Genomic DNA, 20,958 nt, shown 5'->3' with positions numbered 1-20,958 from the left:
GCCTACCATACCACAGAGCCGGCCCCAACTCTATATCATTTCCAAGGGAGAAAAAACATGACAATTAGGGTAGCCATTAAAACATTCTTATATTTGAACTTTGTCATATGCTGACTTCTGCTAGTTCACCTCTTTCCTGAAATGGTACTTAACATATAGAGCCCAAACCCAGCCCTTGGAATCATATTATAAAATCTATAAAATATAAAATTATTAAATATTAATCTTACGTTTATTTTCAAAAATGTCTTGATCTTCATTAGTATATGAATTTAGAGATAAGGAATACACAATAATATACCATTTATTAAATGGATCCTTTATATTCTAATCACTGTTAGTAGCTTTACCTAGTGTTCACAGTAAATATGCAGTTATTCTCATTTTTGAGGTGATAAAGCCAAGCCTCCCAGAATATAATACTTGGTAATGCAGTAACCTTACAAAAATACTTTTTTTAAGTTTGCATAATCAGAAAGTGATAGGGCAGGATTTACATGCAAGACCATTGTATTTTCTGCCATGCTATGTGCCCTCTGAATTGATAGCTGTAAGCATTCTGTTAAACTAGATGTCTTTTCTTTGTTCTTGTAGGCCTTTATATTGTCACTTTCTGCCATAATTCCCTATATTTATCAGTTTGCCTCAGTTAATTATAAATATATTAAAGGCAGCAGCCTTCTCTTAATCATCTTTGTATATTTCTTGCACATAGCGTGTATACAATAAAAATACTTCTTGAATTGAAATCTCCACAACTATTACAGCAGTAGTATGTCTAAGCCCTAGCTTGTGATGTAACTTCTGGTACAGTCAGAAGGCAAAAGTAAAAGAATAAAGTAGAACATGTTATACAGCTCTGTTTTGCAAGAGTATGCTAATTAGTTTTTTTAATTTTTTAATTTTTATTTTATTTTTTATTTTTTGACAGGCAGAGTGGACAGTGAGAGAGAGAGACAGGTCTTTCTTTTACCGTTGGTTCATCCTCCAATGGCCACTGCGGCCAGCACGCTGCGGCCGGCGCACCGTGCTGATCCGAAGGCAGAAGCCAGGTGCTTCTCCTGGTCTCCCATGCAGGTGCAGGGCCCAAGGACTTGGGCCATCCTCCACTGCACTCCCTGGCCACAGCATAGAGCTGGCCTGGAAGAGGGGCAACTGGGACAGAATCCAGTGCCCCGACCGGGACTAGAACCCGGTGTGCCAGCGCCGCGGGCGGAGGATTAGCCTATTGAGCCACAGCAGCGGCCCAATTAGTTTTTACTTACTTAAAAAATATATAAAAATCAGCCTTTAATTTAAAATAAAGTGGTGTAGCAGATTAAGGTGCCATCTGTGATGCCAGCATTCCATAAAAGCTGGTTCATGTCCCAGCTGCTACACTTCCAATCCTGCTCTCTGCTAATGTGCCTAGGAAAGCAGAAGAAGATGGTCCAAGTGTTTCGGCACCTGCCACCCACAGGGGAAACCCAGATGGTGTTCCAGGCTCCTGGCTTCAGCCTGGCCCAGCCCTGGCCTTTGGCAGCCATTTGGGGAATGAGCCAGCAGATGGAAGATTCTCTCTCTCTCTCTCTCTCCTTCCTGAATTCTGCCTTTCAAATAAATAAAATAAATCTTTTAAACATATAAAGTAAATAATACTTATTTCGAGCTGAACATTTAAATACTTAAGCTCTCATAACTGTTACTTGCAATGTAATACTTTGTGATAGAGATGAAAGAATCCCCTTTAGACAGAATTATATTCTGCATTCTGTGTCTTTAACTGTATTTGTCATTTTTTTCATATATGTATAAGAATTCAGATATTATTCTGTGTCTCTGACATGAAAGTTAAGAGGGATTAATAATTTATTTGAAAAGTATGCACATTATCTGTAGTTTGATTCTGATAATGTTGATATTTCAATCTTGTTGCAGGAATTAAAGATTCAACCAAATTGTAAATTTTGAATACTGCATTTAGTTTTTAAAAAACATTTATTAAGCATCTACCATGTTTCCAATAGTGTTCTAGGTGTAGAAAATCCAGAAATAAGAATGGTTTATATATGGGTTTTTTAAAAAAATATTTATTTTATTTTATTTGAAAGGCAGAGTTACACAGAGGCAGAGGCAAAGAGAGAATCTTCCATCTGCTGGTTCACTCCCCAAATGGCCACAGCAGGCAGAGGTGGGCCAATCCAAAGCCAGGAGCCAGGAGCTTCTTCTGGGTCTCCCACACAGATGCAGGGGCCCAAGCACTTGGGCCATCTTCTACTACTTTCCCAAACCATAACAGAGCTGGATTGGAAGTGGAACAGTTGGGTCTCGAACCACCGCCCATATGGGATGCTAGTACTGCAGGCAGTGCCTTTACCTGCAACACCACAGCAGCAGCCCCTTATATATGGTTTTAAGATAAACTGTAGGGGCCAGTGTTGTGGTATAGTGGGTAAAACCACTGCCCATGATATTATCATCCTACATGGGTACTGGTTTGTGTCCTAGCTGCTCCACTTTCCATCCAGTTCCCTGTTAATAGCCTGGGAAAAGCAGCTGAAGATTGCCTGAGTATCTGGGCCCCTGCTACGTATGTGGGAGCCCTAGATGAAGTACCTGGCTCCTGGCTTTGGCCTGGCTCAGCCCTGGCAGTTGTGGCCACATGAGAAGTGAACTAGCAAATTGAAGACCTCTCTCTGTGTGTTTCTTCTTCTTTATTTATTTATTGAATTTCAAATAAATAAATAAATCTTAAAATAAAAAGATAAACTATAGCCTAGGGTGGGCATTTGGCCTAGTGGTTAAAACACAGGTTAAGATTCTGGCATGCCACACTGAACTGCCTGGACTTGATTCCCAGCTCCAGCTCCTGACTCCTGCTTTCTGATAGTGCAGACTCTGGGAGTCAGAGGAAATGCCTCAAGAATTCAGGTTCCTGCCTCCTACGTAGGAGACTGTGGTTGTGTTCTTGGCTTCAGCTCCCAGCTTTAAAGGCATCTGGGGAGAGAACCTGCAGATGTAGCTCGCTCGCTCTCGCTCTCGCGCGCTCTCTCTCTCTCTGTATCTATGCATGCATGCATGTATGTATGTATCTGTCTGTCTACCTATCTATTTCTCTCTCTGCCTTTCATGTAAATCAGTAAATTCTTTCTTTGAAAATATAGCCTCACTGGAGAAGACAGACCATAGCAACCATTTGTAATCTGATATAGAAAGAAATGAGTACTAAATAATTCACCAAGGGAAAAACAGAAGAGAATAATTAATTCTGACCTAGAAATTCAGGAGAGAGATCGGTAGAAAAAACTTTACCGTAGAACTGGGTTTCCATGGACTGGAAGAGGTGGGGTAGTGACTGAGGAGGGAATAGTACAGAGTTGGGAACAGTGCATGGTATGTAACCCATTATTGCTGCAGCCCAGTGTATGTGAAGGAACCTAGCAAGAGATGTTGTAATATAATTGTGGAATTATTTTTCCTTAAAATTATTTTGAAGGAACCACACCCTCCTAGACTGTCAGCAGAGGAGGCGATTCAGAAGCAGACCAAATCGGACACTTCAACCTTAAACCTCTTTCAACACCTCCCTGAACTCAAGTCGTTTTTTATAGAGGTAAAATGCAACTCAGTAATATCAAGAAGTTTGCTCTGTGAATTCTATACACCTTAAAGTTTATTTCATTCTTTCATGAAGAAGGTTATAATAGTAATTATAGTAAATAGTGGAAGGGTTATAATAGTAATTATAGGAAATAGTAATAATAAATTACACTGTAATAATCTTCTTATGGACTTTATTGAAAGCTTTGTTGGTGAATGGTATTCTGAGCTGTTTCTACTGGCTTGCTTTTTTCTACTTCATGTTTTCCAGAAGAAGAGAAAAATAAACTTTGGTTTAAAATGCTTTTTGTGACAATTGAGATTATATGTAGAAAAAGATTATATTTTAATAACTCTTAGAAAAATATTTCCTCATGCATAAAATATGTCCCAGTAAATAATATTATTAATTGATAGTATCAGAAGGAATAGCCAGGTAAAATAAGACTAGTTATTGCTGTAATTGAAAGAGTACATTCAGATTCAAATGTAAAATTCAAATGTGGGCCGGGTTTGTGGCATAAGGATTGAGAAGCCAATTGAGGCACCTGCATCCCATATCAGAGTATCTGAACTCAAGTCCCAACTCTGCTTCCTATGCAGTTTTCTGCTAAAGTGCACCCTGGGAGGCAGCAGATGATGAATTGTGTACCTGGGTCCCTGCCCCCACCTGGGTAACCCAGATTGAGATCTGGGATTGTTGCTGCCTTCTGCCTGGCCCAGCCAGCCTTGGGTCTTGTGGGTATTTGGAGAATGCACCAGTGGATGGGAGATCTTTCTCTATCTCTACCTTTCAAATAAAATGGAGATAAATGATTTAAGAAAAAAACCAAACATTTTAATATACATATTGAATTACTTTCAATAATTCAGAATGTTGTTATGAGGTACATGAATGTACTTACAATTAGAACAGAAAGAAAAATGAAAATTAAAATGTTATTGTTATTCAGAATATTGTGGAGACATGCATAGAACAAATATTCTCTCATACAGCATAGCAGGGGTTGGTAAACTTTCTCTTTGAAGGCCAGATAGTAAATATTCTGGGTTTGTAGGCTGAGGCAAAGTGAAGGGTGCTATGTAGGTACATATATAACCACTTAAATTTAACATTCTAAAAATGTAAAAATCATCCTTAGCTTACTTACCACCTACAAAACGGGCAGTGGGCTAGATTTGTTCCACAAGCTGTAGTTTGTAAAATCCTGCATTAAACTACCACTGTAATGTGTTTCTTACATTCATAGGAAATGCCATGGGAAAATATACAGATTTTTTTGGAGAATTTAATATAAAAATCAGTTGAGGTTTATAACTGTTATAGCATTATAATGAATTTTACTAAGATGAATGGTTTTAAGTTCCAGCATATTTTTTTAAGATTTATTTTATTTATTTGAAAGACAGAGTTACAGAGAGAGGGAGAGACAGAGAGAGGTCTTCCATCCGCTGGTTCACTCCCCAATTGGCCGCAAAGGCCAGAGCTGTGCCAATCCAAAGCCAGGAGCCAGGAGCTTCTTCCGGGTCTCCCACGTGGGTGCAGGGGCCCAAGGACTTGGGCATCTTCTACTGCTTTCCCAGGCCATAGCAGAGCTGGATAGGAAGAGGAGCAGCTGGGACTAGAACCGGCGCCCATATTGGATGTTGGCACTTCAGGCCAGGGCTTTAACCCACTGCACCACAGCGCTGTCCCCCCAGCATATTTTGATAAGGAAATCTGTTACTCTTTCTCTAGGTTCATGTTGTTTGAGATAGTTATTTATTTTCCAGAAGTGTCTCAGACAGTTGCTTAGAACTCAAAACACATGGAAACAAAGTTCAGAAATGATTCTAAGATGTGTTGTGGCTCTCCAAACAGCACCCAGGTTCAGTGATTTGCCAGGAAGAATCACAGGATTCAAAGTAAGAGTTGTACTAATGGCTAACACTGGTTATAGTGAAGGGATACAAAGCAACATCAGCCAAGAGAAAAGACACACGGGGAAAAAAAACAAACAAACAAACAAAAAAAAACAAACAAACAAAAAACAAAACCAGAAGTAGCCAGGGACATGCATATTGCAAGAGTCCTTTCCCAGTGGAGTCATTCAGTACATGTTTAATTCCCCTTGTAATGAAATGTGAAAATACATTTTTATCTATCCAGGATGCTCATTCAAAACTCAACATCCAAAGTTTTATTGGAGGCTGGTCATATAAGCACTGCTGTGCTTATTAGCACATACCAATATTCTAGACTCTGGAAGAAAAGTAAGTGTTCAGCATAAACCGTATTGTTTGCACAGACTTTCTAGGCATAATGAGGCATGCTTAGCATTCAGGGAAAGTTTTATATCATTGTAAGGAACTTATCTGCCAGCAGAGTCCCAGATCTAGGCAAGTGTTGACCTTGTAGCAGGCATTTCTAAAGACAGCAGTATTAGTTCTGCAGTGTTAACTCTTTACTTGCACTTAAGGGAACCCCTAAATCCCTATTTACCCATAATCTGACAGACCTCTATTATATAATGTTGATAGAACTGTTTTATTATGTGTACTCATTAGTGAGATTGTTTGAGTGCCATCTACAGATACAGTGCATGTTTGTCCATCTGTACCCACCATGTTTCAACAGTAGCTCTCCCTAGTAACAGGATCTGTAACAGGATACAAAGCACAGTATCTTTGACTGCCAGTAATTTCGTCCTTCTTTCCCTCCTTCCCTCCTTCCCTCCTTTCCTCCCTCCTTCCCTCCTTCCCTCCTTCCCTCCTTCCCTCCTTCCCTCCTTTCCTCCCTCCTTCCCTCCTTCCTTCCTTCCCGTCTTTCTTTCTGTCTCTTTCTTTCTTTCTTTCTTTCTTTCTTTCTTTCTTTCTTTCTTTCTTTCTTTCTTTCTTTCTTTCTTTCTTTCTTTCTTTCTGTTTGTTCGTTTCAATTTTATCATCCAAATATGGTATATAATTCCTTCCCCACATTTTACGTTGACTGATTATATACTTTGATAGAGTTAAAGTGCTATATGTTATAGAATTCATCCTTGTTTCAAGAGATAAAAATTGTCCGTTATTGTGCCTAATAGATATGAACAGATCCAGCCACTGTGCCTCTTTTATTTCATAGGGAATTAGTGACGGTATTCCACTCTTAAAGGCCATTGTCCCCAAAAATCAGTCACGTTCTTTTATGTCTCAAGGCAGCCCTGAGTTACTGGTAAGTAGATTTTTAACTTTTTCACTCTATAACTATATCCATTACAACTTAATAAAAAGAAAAGAAAAAAATCTTTTTTAAAATAGTACAGAAAATTTTGTAGAAAAAATTTGCCAAATATAAAAATGTATCTTCTATGTACACATTTTTTTTTTTGACAGGCAGAGTGGACAGTGAGAGAGAGAGAGAGAGAGAAAGGTCTTCCTTTGCCGTTGGTTCACCCTCCAATCCTATTAGAGATTGTGTTTGACAGCTTTTCTTAAAATTAAGAGCTTTTCCCATTTAACTTTCTTAATGAGTTTCCTGATTTAAGTGCACTGTCCCACAGTATTCTCTCAATAGTAAATGCTGACATCTTGTGCATCTGGGTATTCTGTGCTACTTTCTTTGAGTCTTCATCTGTTCCTTTCCAGGTAACAGTAAGCATGAATTATGTTATTGGAACACATGGATGGCTGCCTTATGACAGAAACATATCTAATTACTTCACATTCATCAAGGATCAAACTGTGACAAATCCAAAGTAAGTAAATCAACATTTAAACCAAAGCAGCTGCAACATATACCTTATTGCCAGGAAGAACAACTAAATTAATTTATTCACATCCTCCTCCTCCTCCTCTTCTTCCTCCTCCTCCCCCCTGTTACTCTGCCTTTCAAATAAACAAATTAATAAACATTTTTTAAAAATTAACATGAAGAAAGTAAGGTTAATATATTTTCTGAAAGTCTTTTTATCATTTAGTAATGGACATTCCAAATAGAACATTTGGAACTTATTTTTTATATCTGTTTTAGAGAGATTTTTCAAAACAGTTGCTATTGGTCCAAGTGACCTTTTAAGGAAAAGTCTAATATTATTTAATTGTATTTACAGAACTCAGCGTAGTATCAATGGTCCTTTTGCTCCAGGGCTGGAGGTCACTTCCAAGCTGTTTGTAGTATCACATGATGCAAAGTTGCTCTTCAGTGCTGGACACTGGGATAATAGCATCCAAGTAATGTCACTTACAAAAGGCAAAATTATCTCACACCATATCAGACATATGGGTAAGCATTGAACGTTTTTTATAAAAGAAAACTAATTTTTTTTCTAACTGTAAGTCATATATGTTCCTTGTAAAGAGTATTAAAATTTACCTTTGAAGCTGAGTAGACTTTTTGATAGTGCAATATCATAAATTTTATATGCTTTCTATAAGAATATCTAATGTACTGGCACTATATTAAAGGACAGTATAAGTTAAGTGCATTTTCATGATATGTGGAAGATGTTAAAGCTAAGTCTTTTAAAAATCGACTTACAGGGACGGGCACTGTGTTGTAGAGGGTTAAGCATGCAGTTCTGGCAACCCATATGGGCACTGGTTCGAATCCCGGCTGTTCCACTTCTGATCCAGCTCTCTGCTAACAGCCTGGGAAAGTAGTAGAACACAGCTCAAGTGCTTGGGCCCCTGCACCTGAAGTGAAAGACCCAGAAGAAGCTCCTAGCTCCTGGCTTTGGATCAGCCCAGCTCCAGCTGTTGCAGCCCTTTGGGGAGTGAACCAATGGATGGAAGACCTCTCTCTCTGTTGCTCCCTCTCTCTGTACTGCCTCTTAAGTAGATAAATAACTCCTATAAAAAAAATTGACTTACAGGAACAAGAATTTTTAAGGCAAGATAGTAACAAAACTTGTCAGTCAGTAAAACATCAACTGCCCTATTAGTATATTAACAGTAAAGTTGGAGCAAGGTAAAATTGCTGATGTTGTTTAGCCTGGTGTTTCTTAGTATGTCAGTCTTTAATATAAGAATAAAATCTGAAGCCTTCATCACTTTAATTCCTAAGCCAGAAAAAGATACAACAGAGAAAGAGAACTAAAGACCAATAACCTTGATGCACATAGATGCAAAAATCCTCAACAAAATATTAGCTAATTGAATCCAACAACACATCAGAAAGATCATTCACTTAGACAAAGTAGAATTTATCCCTGGGGTTAGGGATGGTTCAACATTCACAAATCAATAAATGTGATGCATCATATTATCAAACCGAAGAACAAAAACCATATGGTTATCTCAATAGATGCAGAAAAACACTTGATAAAATACAACATCCTTTCATGATAAAAACCTTAAGCAAATTTGGTATAGAGGAACATTCCTCAACAGAGACAAGGCAATTTATGACAAACCCACAGCCAGGATTCGATTGAATGGGGAAAACTGGAAACATTCCCCCTAATATCCAGACCCAGACAAGGAGACAAGGATGCCCACTTGCACCATTGCTATTTAATATAGTCCTGGAAGTTTTAGCCAGAGCCATTGGGAAAGAAAAAGAAATCAAAGGGATACAAATTGGAAAGGAGAAAATCATACAATCCTTATTTGCAAATGTCATGATTCTATGTATAGGGTATCCAAAAGACTCCACTGAAAGACTATTGGAACTCAGAAGAGTTTGGTAAAGTAGCAGGATATAAAATCCACGCAGAAAAATCAGTAGCCTTTGTCTACACAGACAATGCCATGGCTGAGAAAGAACTTTTAAGATCATTCCCATTCACAGTAGCTCCAAAAAAAATTTAATACCTTGGAATGAATTTAACCAAGGGTGTCAAAGATCTCTACCATGAAAATTACAAAACATTAAAGAGTGAAATAGAAGAAGACACAAAAAAATGGAAAAATCTTCCATATTCATGGATTGGAAGATTCAACATCATCAAAATGTGCATACTACTGAAAGCAATTTACAGATTCCATGCAATCCCAGTCAAACTACCAATGACATTCTTCACAGATCTAGAAAAAATGATCCTAAAATTCATATGGATACACAAGAGACCTCGAATAGCTAATGCAGTCTTAAACAGCAAAAACAAAGCCAGAGGCATCACAATACCTAATTTTAAGACATACTACAGGGCAGTTATAATCAAAACAGGTTGGTGCTGGCACAAAAACAAGTATGTAGACCAGTGTAACAGAATAGAAACTCCAGAAATCAACCCATGCATCTGCAACCAACTTATCTTTGACAGAGGAGCTAAAAACAATCCCTGGAGCAAGGACAGTCTCAACAGATGGTGCTGGAGAAGAAACTGGATCTCCATGTGCAGTAGTAGACTGACACCAGACTCATAACTTAACACCTTCCACAAAAATCCCCTCAAAATGGATCAAAGACCTAAATCTGTGACCTGATACCATCAAATTACTAGAGAACATTTGGGAAACTCTGCAAGTCATTGGCATAGGCAAAGATACCTTGGCGTTGGCACTGGCAATCAAAGCCAAATTTGACAAATGGTATTACATCAAGCTGAGAAGCTTCTGCACTGCAAAAGAAACACTCAACAAAATGACAAGGAAACCCGCAGAATGGGAGAAAATATTTGCAAGCTACGCAACTGATAAAGGATTAACATCCAGAATCTAAAAAGAGCTTGAGAAATTCAACAAAAACAAAACAAACCAGTTTAAAAATGGGCAAAGGACTTGAACAGGTATTTTTCCAAAAAGAACATTCAGATGGCCAACAGATACTTGAGAAAATGCTTGAGATCACTAGCCATCAGCCATCAGGGAAATGCAAATCAAAATCACAGTGAGGTTTCACCTCACTCCAGTTAGAATGGCTCTCATACAGAAGTCAACAAACAACAAATGCTGGTGAGGATGTTTTGTTTAAAAGGTACCCTTGTCCACTGTGGTGGGAATATAAACTGGTGCAACCACTGTTGCAGACAGTATAGAGATACCATAGAAGTCTGAGTATGGACATACCATATGATCCACCCATCCCACTGTAGAGAATTTACCCAAACCAAAAGAAATCAGCATATGAAAGACTTATCGGTACCCCTATGTTCCTTGCAGCATGATTCACAGTAGCTAAGATAAGGAATCAACCCAGATGTCCATCAACTGTTGATAAAGAAATTATGGTGTATGGAATACTACTACTGTAACAAAAATTGATATCCTGTCTTTTGTAACAAGGTGAATGCAACTGGAAACCATGATACTTAGTGGAATAAGTCAGTCCCAAAAAGACAGATATCATATGTTTTCCCTGATCTGAGGTATCTAATAGAGCACCTGAAATGTAATGGAGTGAAATAGATATTTTGAGATTTGATGATTGTTGATAGCAATTGTCTCTTCCATTGAGAAACAGTGTTTTTTTTCTTCATACTGTTTGTTGAACTCTTTTACTTAGTGTAAGACTAACTATTTGATTATTACATAAACTAAAAATAGATCTTTGTAAAAATTAAGAGTGGGAATGTGAGAGGGAGGAGGAGAAAGGGTTGGAGTACAGATAGGGGGGAGGGTAGGGATGGAAGTGTCTCTATGTTCCTAAATCTGTATATATGAAATACATGAAACTTGTATAACTTAAATATGATTACAAAAATACATGTGAAGAATAAAGAATAACTTTATAATGAATATTCATGAATCACTAATATATTTAAAGGAATGGAATATTATAATTACAATTGAAGCTTCTTTGTGATTCCTTAATTTATATCCTCCTCTGAATTAACTGCTATTCTGGCTTATGTTCTATCGTTACAATATTTTTTGGCATATATTTACCCTGTGGGTTTGAATATCCAAATAATACATTGCTATTAAATGACTTGCAAGATGAAAAAAAGGAAGTAATTAAAATGACTGTAATGTTTGTATATTACAGTATAATGAGTAGTCAGAAGTGTCTAGAGGATTAGGGATTAATATTGAAAAGACTGGTCTTCAAATTGAGAAAAATATGCGTATAAGAGATTATTGCACTATTGAAATAGTAAGTATATGATGCATACTTTATAACATGATGGGTTGTACTTTAACACTTTTATTTGAGAATATGAAAATTATTAAAGATCTTAGTTTATTAAATTAAAAAAAAGAAAAAGAGCATTAATTCCTTGAAAGTCAAGCTTGACTGGGTGTCATGTGTCAACAAGGTGATGAGAAGGAATTTGCCTTAGAGTGTGTTTTATTTATGTTAGAGAGAAACATACCTTATAAATGGTTTAAGAAGAATGAATGGAATATTTGGACTTGATTAAATGACAGTTTCCTTAACAAATCAGGAAGCTGAGATTAAGAGTGCTGGGTTTTCACATATGGTGCGTATAATACCAGTCAGCCTCCTTAGGGTCTCTGTGATTTGGGCAATGATCTCCTTTGCTGTTTTAGTGTAAGAAATGTTAAAGCTTTGGCTTTTGATTCAGTTTAAAATAAATAATCTAAAATTTGTGTGCACTAAAAAAAAAGAGAATAAAATACTGAGTAGTTTCTTTTTTTTTTAAGATTTGTTTTATTTATTTGAAAGGCAGAGTTATAGAGAGAGGTAGAGACAGAGAGAGAGAGGTCTTCCATCCATCTCTGATTCACTCCCCAGTTGCCCGCAATGGTCAGAGCTGCGCCGATCCAAAGCCAGGGGCCAGGAGCTTCTTCCGGGTCTCCCACATGGATGCAGGGGCCCAAAGACTTGGGCCATCTTCCACTGTCTTCCCAGGCCATAGCAGAGAGCTGGATCGGAAGAGGAGCAGCCGGGACTAGAACTGGTGCCCATATGGGATGGCAGTGCTTCAGGCCAGGGCTTTAATCCACTGCGTTACAGTATCGGCCCCCAAGAGTAGCTTTTTTTTCTAGGAAGCACCTTAGTGAAAGGAATTGCAGTCTGCTGCTAATTCTGTGCCACTGTGTCACTTAGCTCACTTAGCTCAGCTGTTGGCAATTCAGGAAAGATTTTCTTATATTGTAAATTTAGTCCATAATATGTACTATTTTTATTGAGTATGCATATTCCATAGTCTTGTAATTCCCAATGGGAGTTGAAGTTTTATGAGAATGAGAGTGCAGAGAAATGTATAGGAATTAATTGGGCATCCATTTCAAGCTGTCTGACATCCTCCCAAGATTCTAGTAGACATTCTCCATACCTAGCATCTATTCCTTATGGTCAAAGAAGGGTGGCCTCAGAGAAAGCTTTCCTAGGCAATTTTAACATTGCTTCTTTCCTTGTTGTTCTTTCCCAGTGCCATTCCTGCCTTCCTCTCTGATAGAATAACTAATGTAGTAATAGTTCTGTTCCAGAAAAATGAAACTTTCATTTTATCTTTTTCTTACAGATATTGTGACTTGCTTAGCTACAGATTACTGTGGAATACATTTGATTTCTGGCTCCAGAGATACTACATGTATGATATGGCAAATAACGCAACAGGTAGTCACACATTTAAATCTCTTTGTTTAGACCACTCCAAGAAAACTGTTGAAGTGCTACTTAGATAATAGATTTTTCTCTGACAGTGAATAACTGAGCGAGTTTGTGATCTTTTTCCTATAGTCTATCCTGTCCTAATCACTTGGGTTAATTGTCAGATTCACTGTTAATTCTCATTACTTTTTTTTTAAAGATTTATTTATTTGAAAGTCAGAGTTACACAGAGAGAGAAGGAGAGGCAAAGAGAGAGAGGTCTTCCATCTGTTGGTTCACTCCCCAATTGTCCACAACAGCAGGAGCTGCACTGATCCAAAGCCAGGAGCCAGGAGCCTCCTTTGGGTCTCCCATGTGGGTGCAGGGGCCCAAGCAGTTGTGCCATTTTCCACTGCTTTCCCAGGCCCTAGCAGAGAGCTGGATCGGAAGTGGAACAGGCGGGACTTGATTTATTTATTTATTTGAAAGGCAAAGTGACAGAGAGTGAGAGGAGAGAGAGAGAGAGAGACCATCCACATGCACGCACTTGAGAGAGAGCTTCTATGCACCGATTCATTCCCCAAATGGCCCCAACAGCTAGGGCTGGGCCAAGCCAAAACCAGAAGCTAGGAACTCCATCTGGGTTTCCCACAAAGATAGCAGAGGCCCAAGCACTTGAGCCATCTTCTGCTGCTTTTCCAGGTATATTAGCAGGAAGCTGGATCAGAAGTGGAGCAGCCGGAGCTTGAAGTGACATCATATGGGATGTTGGAATTGTGGGTGACAGCCACAATACTGGCCCCAACCTACATTTTTCTTTATGTAATATATTATGTTGAGAAATTTCCAGCTGGTGCCACGGCTCAATAGGCTAATCCTCCGCCTGCAGTGTCGGCACCCCGGGTTCTAGTCCCGGTCAGGGCACCGGATTATGTCCCGGTTGCTCCTCTTCCAGTCCAGCTCTCTGCTGTGGTCTGGGAGTGCAGTGGAGGATGGCCCAGATCCTTGGGCCCTGCACCCCTATGGGAGACCAGGAGAAGCACCTGGCTTCAGATCAGTGCGGTGCACCGGCCGCAGCGCAGCGGCCATTTGGGGGAGTGAACCAATGGAAAAGGAAGACCTTTTTCTCTGTCTCTCTCTCTCTCACTGTCCACTCTGCCTGTCAAAAAAAAAAAAAAATTTCCTAGATTTGAACCATCCTTGAATTCCAACATAAACCCATGTAATTCATGGTCTATTGCTAGCACAGTTTACTGCAGCTGTTTATTTGCTAGTACTTTGATTATTTCTCTACATTAAGTGAAATAGGTCTGTTTTTCTTTTTTTTATAATGTTTAGTATTGGGAAATGAAACATTTTATCAAATGAATTTGGGAAGCATCCATCTTTCTTTATAACTTGAATTACTTAAATAATATAGGAATTACATGAGTTTTAAAGGATAGGGGCTGGCATTGTGGCACAGTGGTTAAGCCACCACCTGCAATATCAGCATCCCATTTTAGTGCTGGTTGGAGTTCTAGCTTCTCCACTCCAATCAAGCTCTCTGCTAATGCACCTGGGAAAGCAGTGGACGATAGCCCAAGTGCTTATACTTCAGCCACCCACATGGGAGACCTGGATGAAGCTCCTAGATCCTGGCTTTGGCTAGCCCAGCCCTAGCCATTGCAACCATTTGAGGGTGAACTAGCAGATGGGAGATCTCTCTCTCTGACTTCCCACCCCTACTTCCTTCCTCCTTCTCTGTAACTCTGCCTTTCAAATAAATAAATAGATCTTTTTGAAAATAAAGGGTAGAATACACTAAGCACTCAGGCTGACACTTCCTTCCTCCTTCTCTGTAACTTTGCCTTTCAAATAAATAAATAAATAGTAAATAGATCTTTTTGAAAATAAATAAAGGATAGAGTACACTAAGCACTCAGACTGACATTTTTAAAGAAAAATAAATCTGTTCCAGGTAGTAGCATATCAAGGGAAATTGATATACATTATCTAGAACAGATAGAAAGAATGGGCAGAGTTGTCTAGAGTAATCATGAATAAAAAAAAAATAACATGGCAACTATTCAGACAATCCATAGCTTAAGAAATAATATACAAAGCAAATAAGGACATGAAGGTAGAATCTACTTTCTTTTGGAAGAAATAACTCAAAGATAGATTCCCTGTGATAAAATGAAGTTAATAAGAGAAAATAATAAGACTAGCAAGTAGTTCAATAAAATAGGAGCTCAAAGATGAAACGATAAAATAGTTTAAGGTGAAAAGGGAGGTTATGAAAGGATTGAACAGAGATTAGAACCAGCACTGTTTATAAAAGCAAAGCAGAAACAAACAGATTTGATGTGGTTGCAAACCAAATTAATTATGTAGAGGAAAGTTTTACAATAAAGTGAATACAAATGAAAATGATTAAGGGTTAAGACAGCGGGAGGTACAGGGAGGAGATTAAAGCAGTTAGAAAAAGAAGTATAGCCATAGAAAGCAAAGATGGGGCTGGCGTTTTTGTGACGCTGTGGGTTAAGATCACTTGAGACACTGGCATCCCATATAAGAGTGCTCTGCTTCTTATCCAGCTTCCTGCTAATGACCTGAGAAGGCAATGGCAGATGGTCCAAATACTTGGGCCCCTGCCACCCATTTGGGAGACTAAAATGGAGTTCCTGACTCAGACTTGGCTGTTGTGGTCATTTCGGGAGTGAACCAGCAAATGGAAGATCATTCTCTGTCTCTCTATCTCTCCCATTCTCCTTTTCAAATAAATCCATCGCTGAGACTTAAAAAATAGTATTAGTAATTGTTTATTTCCCTGAGGTAGAGCCTCTAATAAATGGAAGACAAAGTATTCAGAGATGCAATACAAAAAAATTTTTTTGATGTTAAGTAAGGATAAATCTGTATATTAAAAGGGAAAATAATAGTATTCAGTGCAGCAGTTAAGATGCCATTTCAGACATGTGCATCCCATATCAGAGTATGTGGGGTCAAGTCCCAACTCCACTTCTGATTCTGGCTTTCTGCTGTTGCATATCTGAGAAGGCAGCAGATGGTGGTAGCTCAAAAACTTGGGTTCCTGCCTCCCAAATGGGTGAACTGGATTGAATTATGGACCCCTGGCTTCAGCCTGAGCTACTGTGGGCATTTGGGGAGTAAAGTAGTAGTTGAAAGATCTAGGTCTTCCTGTCTGTCTCTTGCTCTTTCTGCCTTTCAAAGGGACAAATAAATAAATAAATTTCCCAGAAAAGGGGCAAATAACCTGAAAAAAAAAAATCCAAGATAATCAACATTGAGACATTCAGATAATGCATTGAGAATAATTTATTGAAAATAGTTCAGGAATCCAAGGGGAAACTTCTATGCATAGACTCTGGATAACTGGTTGCAATATTAGCTTGTGATTACAAAGTTTAAATGCAGTATAAACCTTGTTATAAGAAAAAGAGGTAGGTGCCGGTATTGTGTAATAGTGGGTCAAGCTGCCACCTGCAGTGCCAGCATCCCATGTGGGCACCAGTTTGTGTCCTGGTTGCTCTACTTTTGATCTAGCTCCCTACATAAAGCCTGGGAAAGCAGCAGAAGATTGTCCAAGTGGTTAGGCTCCTGCTACCCACATGGGAGATGAGAAAGAAGCTCCTGGCTTCAGCCTAATCCAGCCCTAGCTATTTTGGTCATTTGGAAAGTGAATCAGTGGATGGAAGATCTCTCTCTCTCTCTTTCACTCTCAATCTCAATCTTTTATTAAAAAGTACATAGCAGAAAACTCCTTTACCTTTGCTTTTGTGTTTTAATATTAGGGAGGTGTTCCCACTGGCTTAGCTTCTAAACCATCTCAGATTCTTTATGGACACACCGATGAAGTATTGAGTGTCGGCATCAGCACTGAACTAGACATGGCAGTGTCAGGATCAAGGGTAAGATTTCTCCTTTAGGAAATACTAATTATTTTTTCAACAAATTCAGTAGCAATGTTTATATCTAAAACATTTTCCTAGAGCAATTGGTAAAAGTGTAGAAATTATGTATGATATATGTGTGGTATATTGCAAAAGTGCAGTAACATAAAAGAAAAACTTTAGATTGGGTTCTGTTTTTGGTTCTTACTGCCCCTTTTAGCTAGGAACAGAGGGCATCCTATGAAATAAATTACTGTTTGAAATTTCACAATTGGGATTTTTTCCTTAAGATGCATGTGTCTTTGTTTTCATAATCATTTTTAAAGTTCTTTTTCCAGATTTCTTTACCCAGCCCACTTTTTGCTGTTCTTTTCCTTTGTCTTTCTCATTTTTCAAATATGTCCCATTTGTAGGATGGCACTGTGATTATACATACCATCCAGAAAGGCCAGTACCTGAGGACTTTACGACCACCTTGTGAGAGTTCACTGCTCCTGACCATTCCCAACTTGGCTCTGTCTTGGGAAGGACATATTGTCATCTACTCCAGCATTGAAGAAAAGACCACCCTCAAGGTATACAACATTTTCATGCAGTTGGGATGAATTACCAATAGTGTTTCTTTCCCTCCCATATTATATTTAGGATGTGAGGAAGGAAAGAACATTGTATTTTTTAAAAAATACCCAAATAAATTGATTTTAATAAGGTCCTCTATGTACACATTTATCTGCTGTTGAAAACTGAAACAACAGATCAGAATTTCCTTTACTGAAATTCAAACATTTGAAAACCAGAATATCTATTTTTCTGCCCTAATTATTATGCTCCAGCCAAAATACCCAGTATTTTCTTTACATTTCTTTCCATGAGTTACTTTGCATGTCAGTTGTTGGTGATGGTCTTCTAAAATGCATGGGAATCCTTAAAACTTATTGATGCTTCTCTGAGTCAAATCAAAAAGACAGAAAGAACTAAAATATATTGGAAGTCATTCAAATACATTCAAACTACAGATACCGTGTACATTACTGGTATCAAGATAGGAAGAAAAAGATATTACATCATAGGTTATCAAAATTACTGGTATACAAGCCCAGGCATAGAATAGCTTTCTCTATCTGCAACATAAAATTTTTAGCAAGAACAGTGTAAGAATAAGGCTATGCCTAAACTGGCACACTGTCATTGTCCATACCTATCACCTATCCTAGCTTCCTGTGAAGAATCCCACCTGTGATCGAGGCAGTAGCTGCAGCAACATCTGAATGCCTCACTTGTGACTCACAGCTCCATTGAAAGCACTGTCTCTCTGTTCTTTTTTTAAAGCTGAGAATACTTGTGTGTTAAGAGGTATCTCAGCTTTGCCACTCAGATAACAGTGTTCTTATTCTCTTCTCCAGAGATGGGTCTTCTGGGCCAGGGGAAGAGAATTTGGTTGTAGGGTTGAACGTCAACGTACTAAGGCCCTAGGTTAACATTTCTGGATAGCCAGAATGAGATGTGGAATCTTCAGAATTTTCTTCCTTCAACATCCCAAAAAGCCTCTGGGGTCAAGGCTGGGTTAAGTTTGTGGTGGGTCCATGGCAGTGTAGTTACAGCTCTTCGGATTTTGGAACTCAAGGCAGGGAGTGCTGGATTCAGGTTACTCCAAGGTAGCCTTAAAAGAACTAAATAGCAGGCGCCACGGCTCACTAGGCTAATCCTCCGCCTTGTGGCGCCGGCACACCGGGTTCTAGTCCCGGTCGGGGCGCCGGATTCTGTCCCAGTTGCCCCTCTTCCAGCCAGCTCTCTGCTGTGGCCAGGGAGTGCAGTGGAGGATGGCCCAAGTGCTTGGGCCTTGCACCCGCATGGGAGACCAGGAAAAGTACCTGGCTCCTGCCATCGGATCAGCACGGTGCGCCAGCCGCAGCGCACCAGCCATGGCAGCCATTGGAGGGTGAACCAACAGCAAAGGAAGACCTTTCTCTCTGTCTCTCTCACTGTCCACTCTGCCTGTAAAAAAAAAAAAAAAAAAAAAAAAAAAAAAAAGAACTAAATAACCCAGGAGATCCTGAAAACCCAGCCTCCAACACAGGTCAAATGAGCCAGTCCAAAGAACATTATAAAGATGTTTTTCCATTCAGCATTTGGTTGTTCATTTTTTGCCATCAGACAGACTTCTACTACTGTCTTGGTCTATATTTCTGTTATATTTTAGAGATGCCTCTTGTCTTATAATTTCTTACGATGTGGGAATTCATAAGCTTAAGTAGAAATATTAGCCAACTTAAATTTTGCAGAAGGAATTGTATAAGTAAACAAGCACTGAATTTTATGTTTATTTCCTTTCAGTGATAAAGCTTTTAAATTTAAGAGAATATTTTTCTTTTGTTTTAAGAATGGGGGAGCTTTTGGGGCTGGATGAAATTTTAATTTTTCTTTTGTAGGAAGTGAGTGTTTATTTTCCAGTCTGATCTGAAATCACTTTAGTAATATTATCCCTACAGTTTCTTGTTAAATACAACCATATTTTTATTCCAAAATCTTAAACCGAGAAATTGTTCTGTTATAGTTATAACTTTCACAGTTTAAAATCTGTTTTTATTTGTGATAATTCAGTTTTCCTTATCAATTCTTCACAGGACAAGAATGCGTTACATCTGTTTTCTGTAAATGGCAAGTATCTGGGGTCTCAAATCCTGAAGGAACAAGTATCAGATATGTGTGTAGTTGGAGAACACATTGTCACGGGCAGCCTACAGGGGTTCCTGTCTATAAGAGATCTCCACAGGTAAATACTAAAAATTATTGAAATATTGCTTACAAAAAGGTGGTAGTATTTCCAGCCTAGAGTGGAAATCAGGAGTCGAACATTTCTAATCTTTTAGTTTAACATTTATTATAAAATATACCTCTTTTGATGACTGTGAAAAAATTGGGGATGCTAAAGTATTCTTGAGTTAATAAATTAAATGTATATATATAAGTATTATATAAAATGTTATATATATATATATTTACCACAATATAAAAATCACTTTAAAAAATATGTAGAGCCAGAAAAAAAATTTTATGCTGCCAAGTCTAGATTATGTATTTGGAAATCTGTCCAAGTTGTGTTTTGAATTTTACAAACTAAAATGCTTTTTTTTAATTGTGGAAAACCAGATATTTGTAGGGTTAATATATTTGTCCATATATCTGTAGATGCGTGTATAAAATTGATGGGAGAATATTTTGTTATTTAGTCCAGAGAAGGAGAGGGAAGTCTAATAGTGGATCTGTTTTCAACATTGATGTTCTTCCTGTTTACTATTTTTGGCACATAAAGCATTGTTATTTCATATGTGCCCCAAATGCATTATTTTTTTTCCATTTAAATGCCTCAAACTATATTGGACATCCTTCCTCCCACCAAAAAACGAAAAACTTTTCTTGTAATTTCCTAGTCTAGGGTATTTTTATGTTATTGCGTCCATATCAGATTCACTTCTATAACAAAATCTCCTCTATTTTTATAGCTTCCTTCTTATTTTTGTCATTCCTTGTTCTGTGGTGGAGCATCAAGTCTCTATTCCATTCATGTCTTTCCCAACAGTTTTTTTTAACTCTTGGTTTTAGGGGATACTGTTAGGAGAATCTCAAAGTAGAAAACTCAGTGAGATTGTTTTATAGTTTAGGGCATAGTGTGTTGATCATAGGAATTTCTTATTAATCATTAAACAAGCAGAGACATTTTTCTTTTTCTTTTTTTTAAGATTTATTTATTTATTTGAAAGGCAGAGTTACAGAGAGGCAGAGAGAAAGAGAGATCGATCTTCCATCTGCTGGTTCACTACCCAGATGGCCACAATGGCCAGAGCTGTGCCAATCTGGAGCCAGGAGCCAGGAGCTTCTTCCAGGTCTTCCACAGGACATAGCAGAGAGCTGGATCAGAAATTGGTGCCCATATAGGATGCCAGCACTGCAGATGATGGCTTTACCTGCTACACCACATCCCTGGCCCTGAAACATTTTTTTCATAATGGAGCATCAGACAAAGCAAACCCACCTCAAAATACCGCCCCCCCCACACACATAGTTTTTGAGATTTTTTTCCACATT

The 20,958-nt window shown here is 38.4% G+C and overlaps 1 protein-coding gene across 1 annotated transcript in view; it reads left to right on the top strand.

Annotated features, from left to right (window-relative positions):
- Nucleotides 1-20,958, top strand: part of NBEAL1 (neurobeachin like 1) — a 211,464-nt gene that overhangs the window by 179,339 nt on the left and 11,167 nt on the right. The window contains 8 exon segments of the mRNA XM_051849252.2: nucleotides 3,476-3,592; nucleotides 6,680-6,769; nucleotides 7,183-7,292; nucleotides 7,647-7,819; nucleotides 12,909-13,003; nucleotides 16,774-16,890; nucleotides 17,286-17,447; nucleotides 19,497-19,645. Of these exon segments, the coding sequence (XP_051705212.2) occupies nucleotides 3,476-3,592; nucleotides 6,680-6,769; nucleotides 7,183-7,292; nucleotides 7,647-7,819; nucleotides 12,909-13,003; nucleotides 16,774-16,890; nucleotides 17,286-17,447; nucleotides 19,497-19,645 (1,013 nt within the window).

The sequence above is a fragment of the Oryctolagus cuniculus genome, chromosome 3 (assembly GCF_964237555.1).
Source record: "Oryctolagus cuniculus chromosome 3, mOryCun1.1, whole genome shotgun sequence".
Taxonomy (NCBI): Eukaryota; Metazoa; Chordata; class Mammalia; order Lagomorpha; family Leporidae; genus Oryctolagus; species Oryctolagus cuniculus.
The sequence above is the reverse complement of the archived record's forward strand: the minus strand, read 5'-3'. Positions and strand labels throughout refer to the sequence as shown.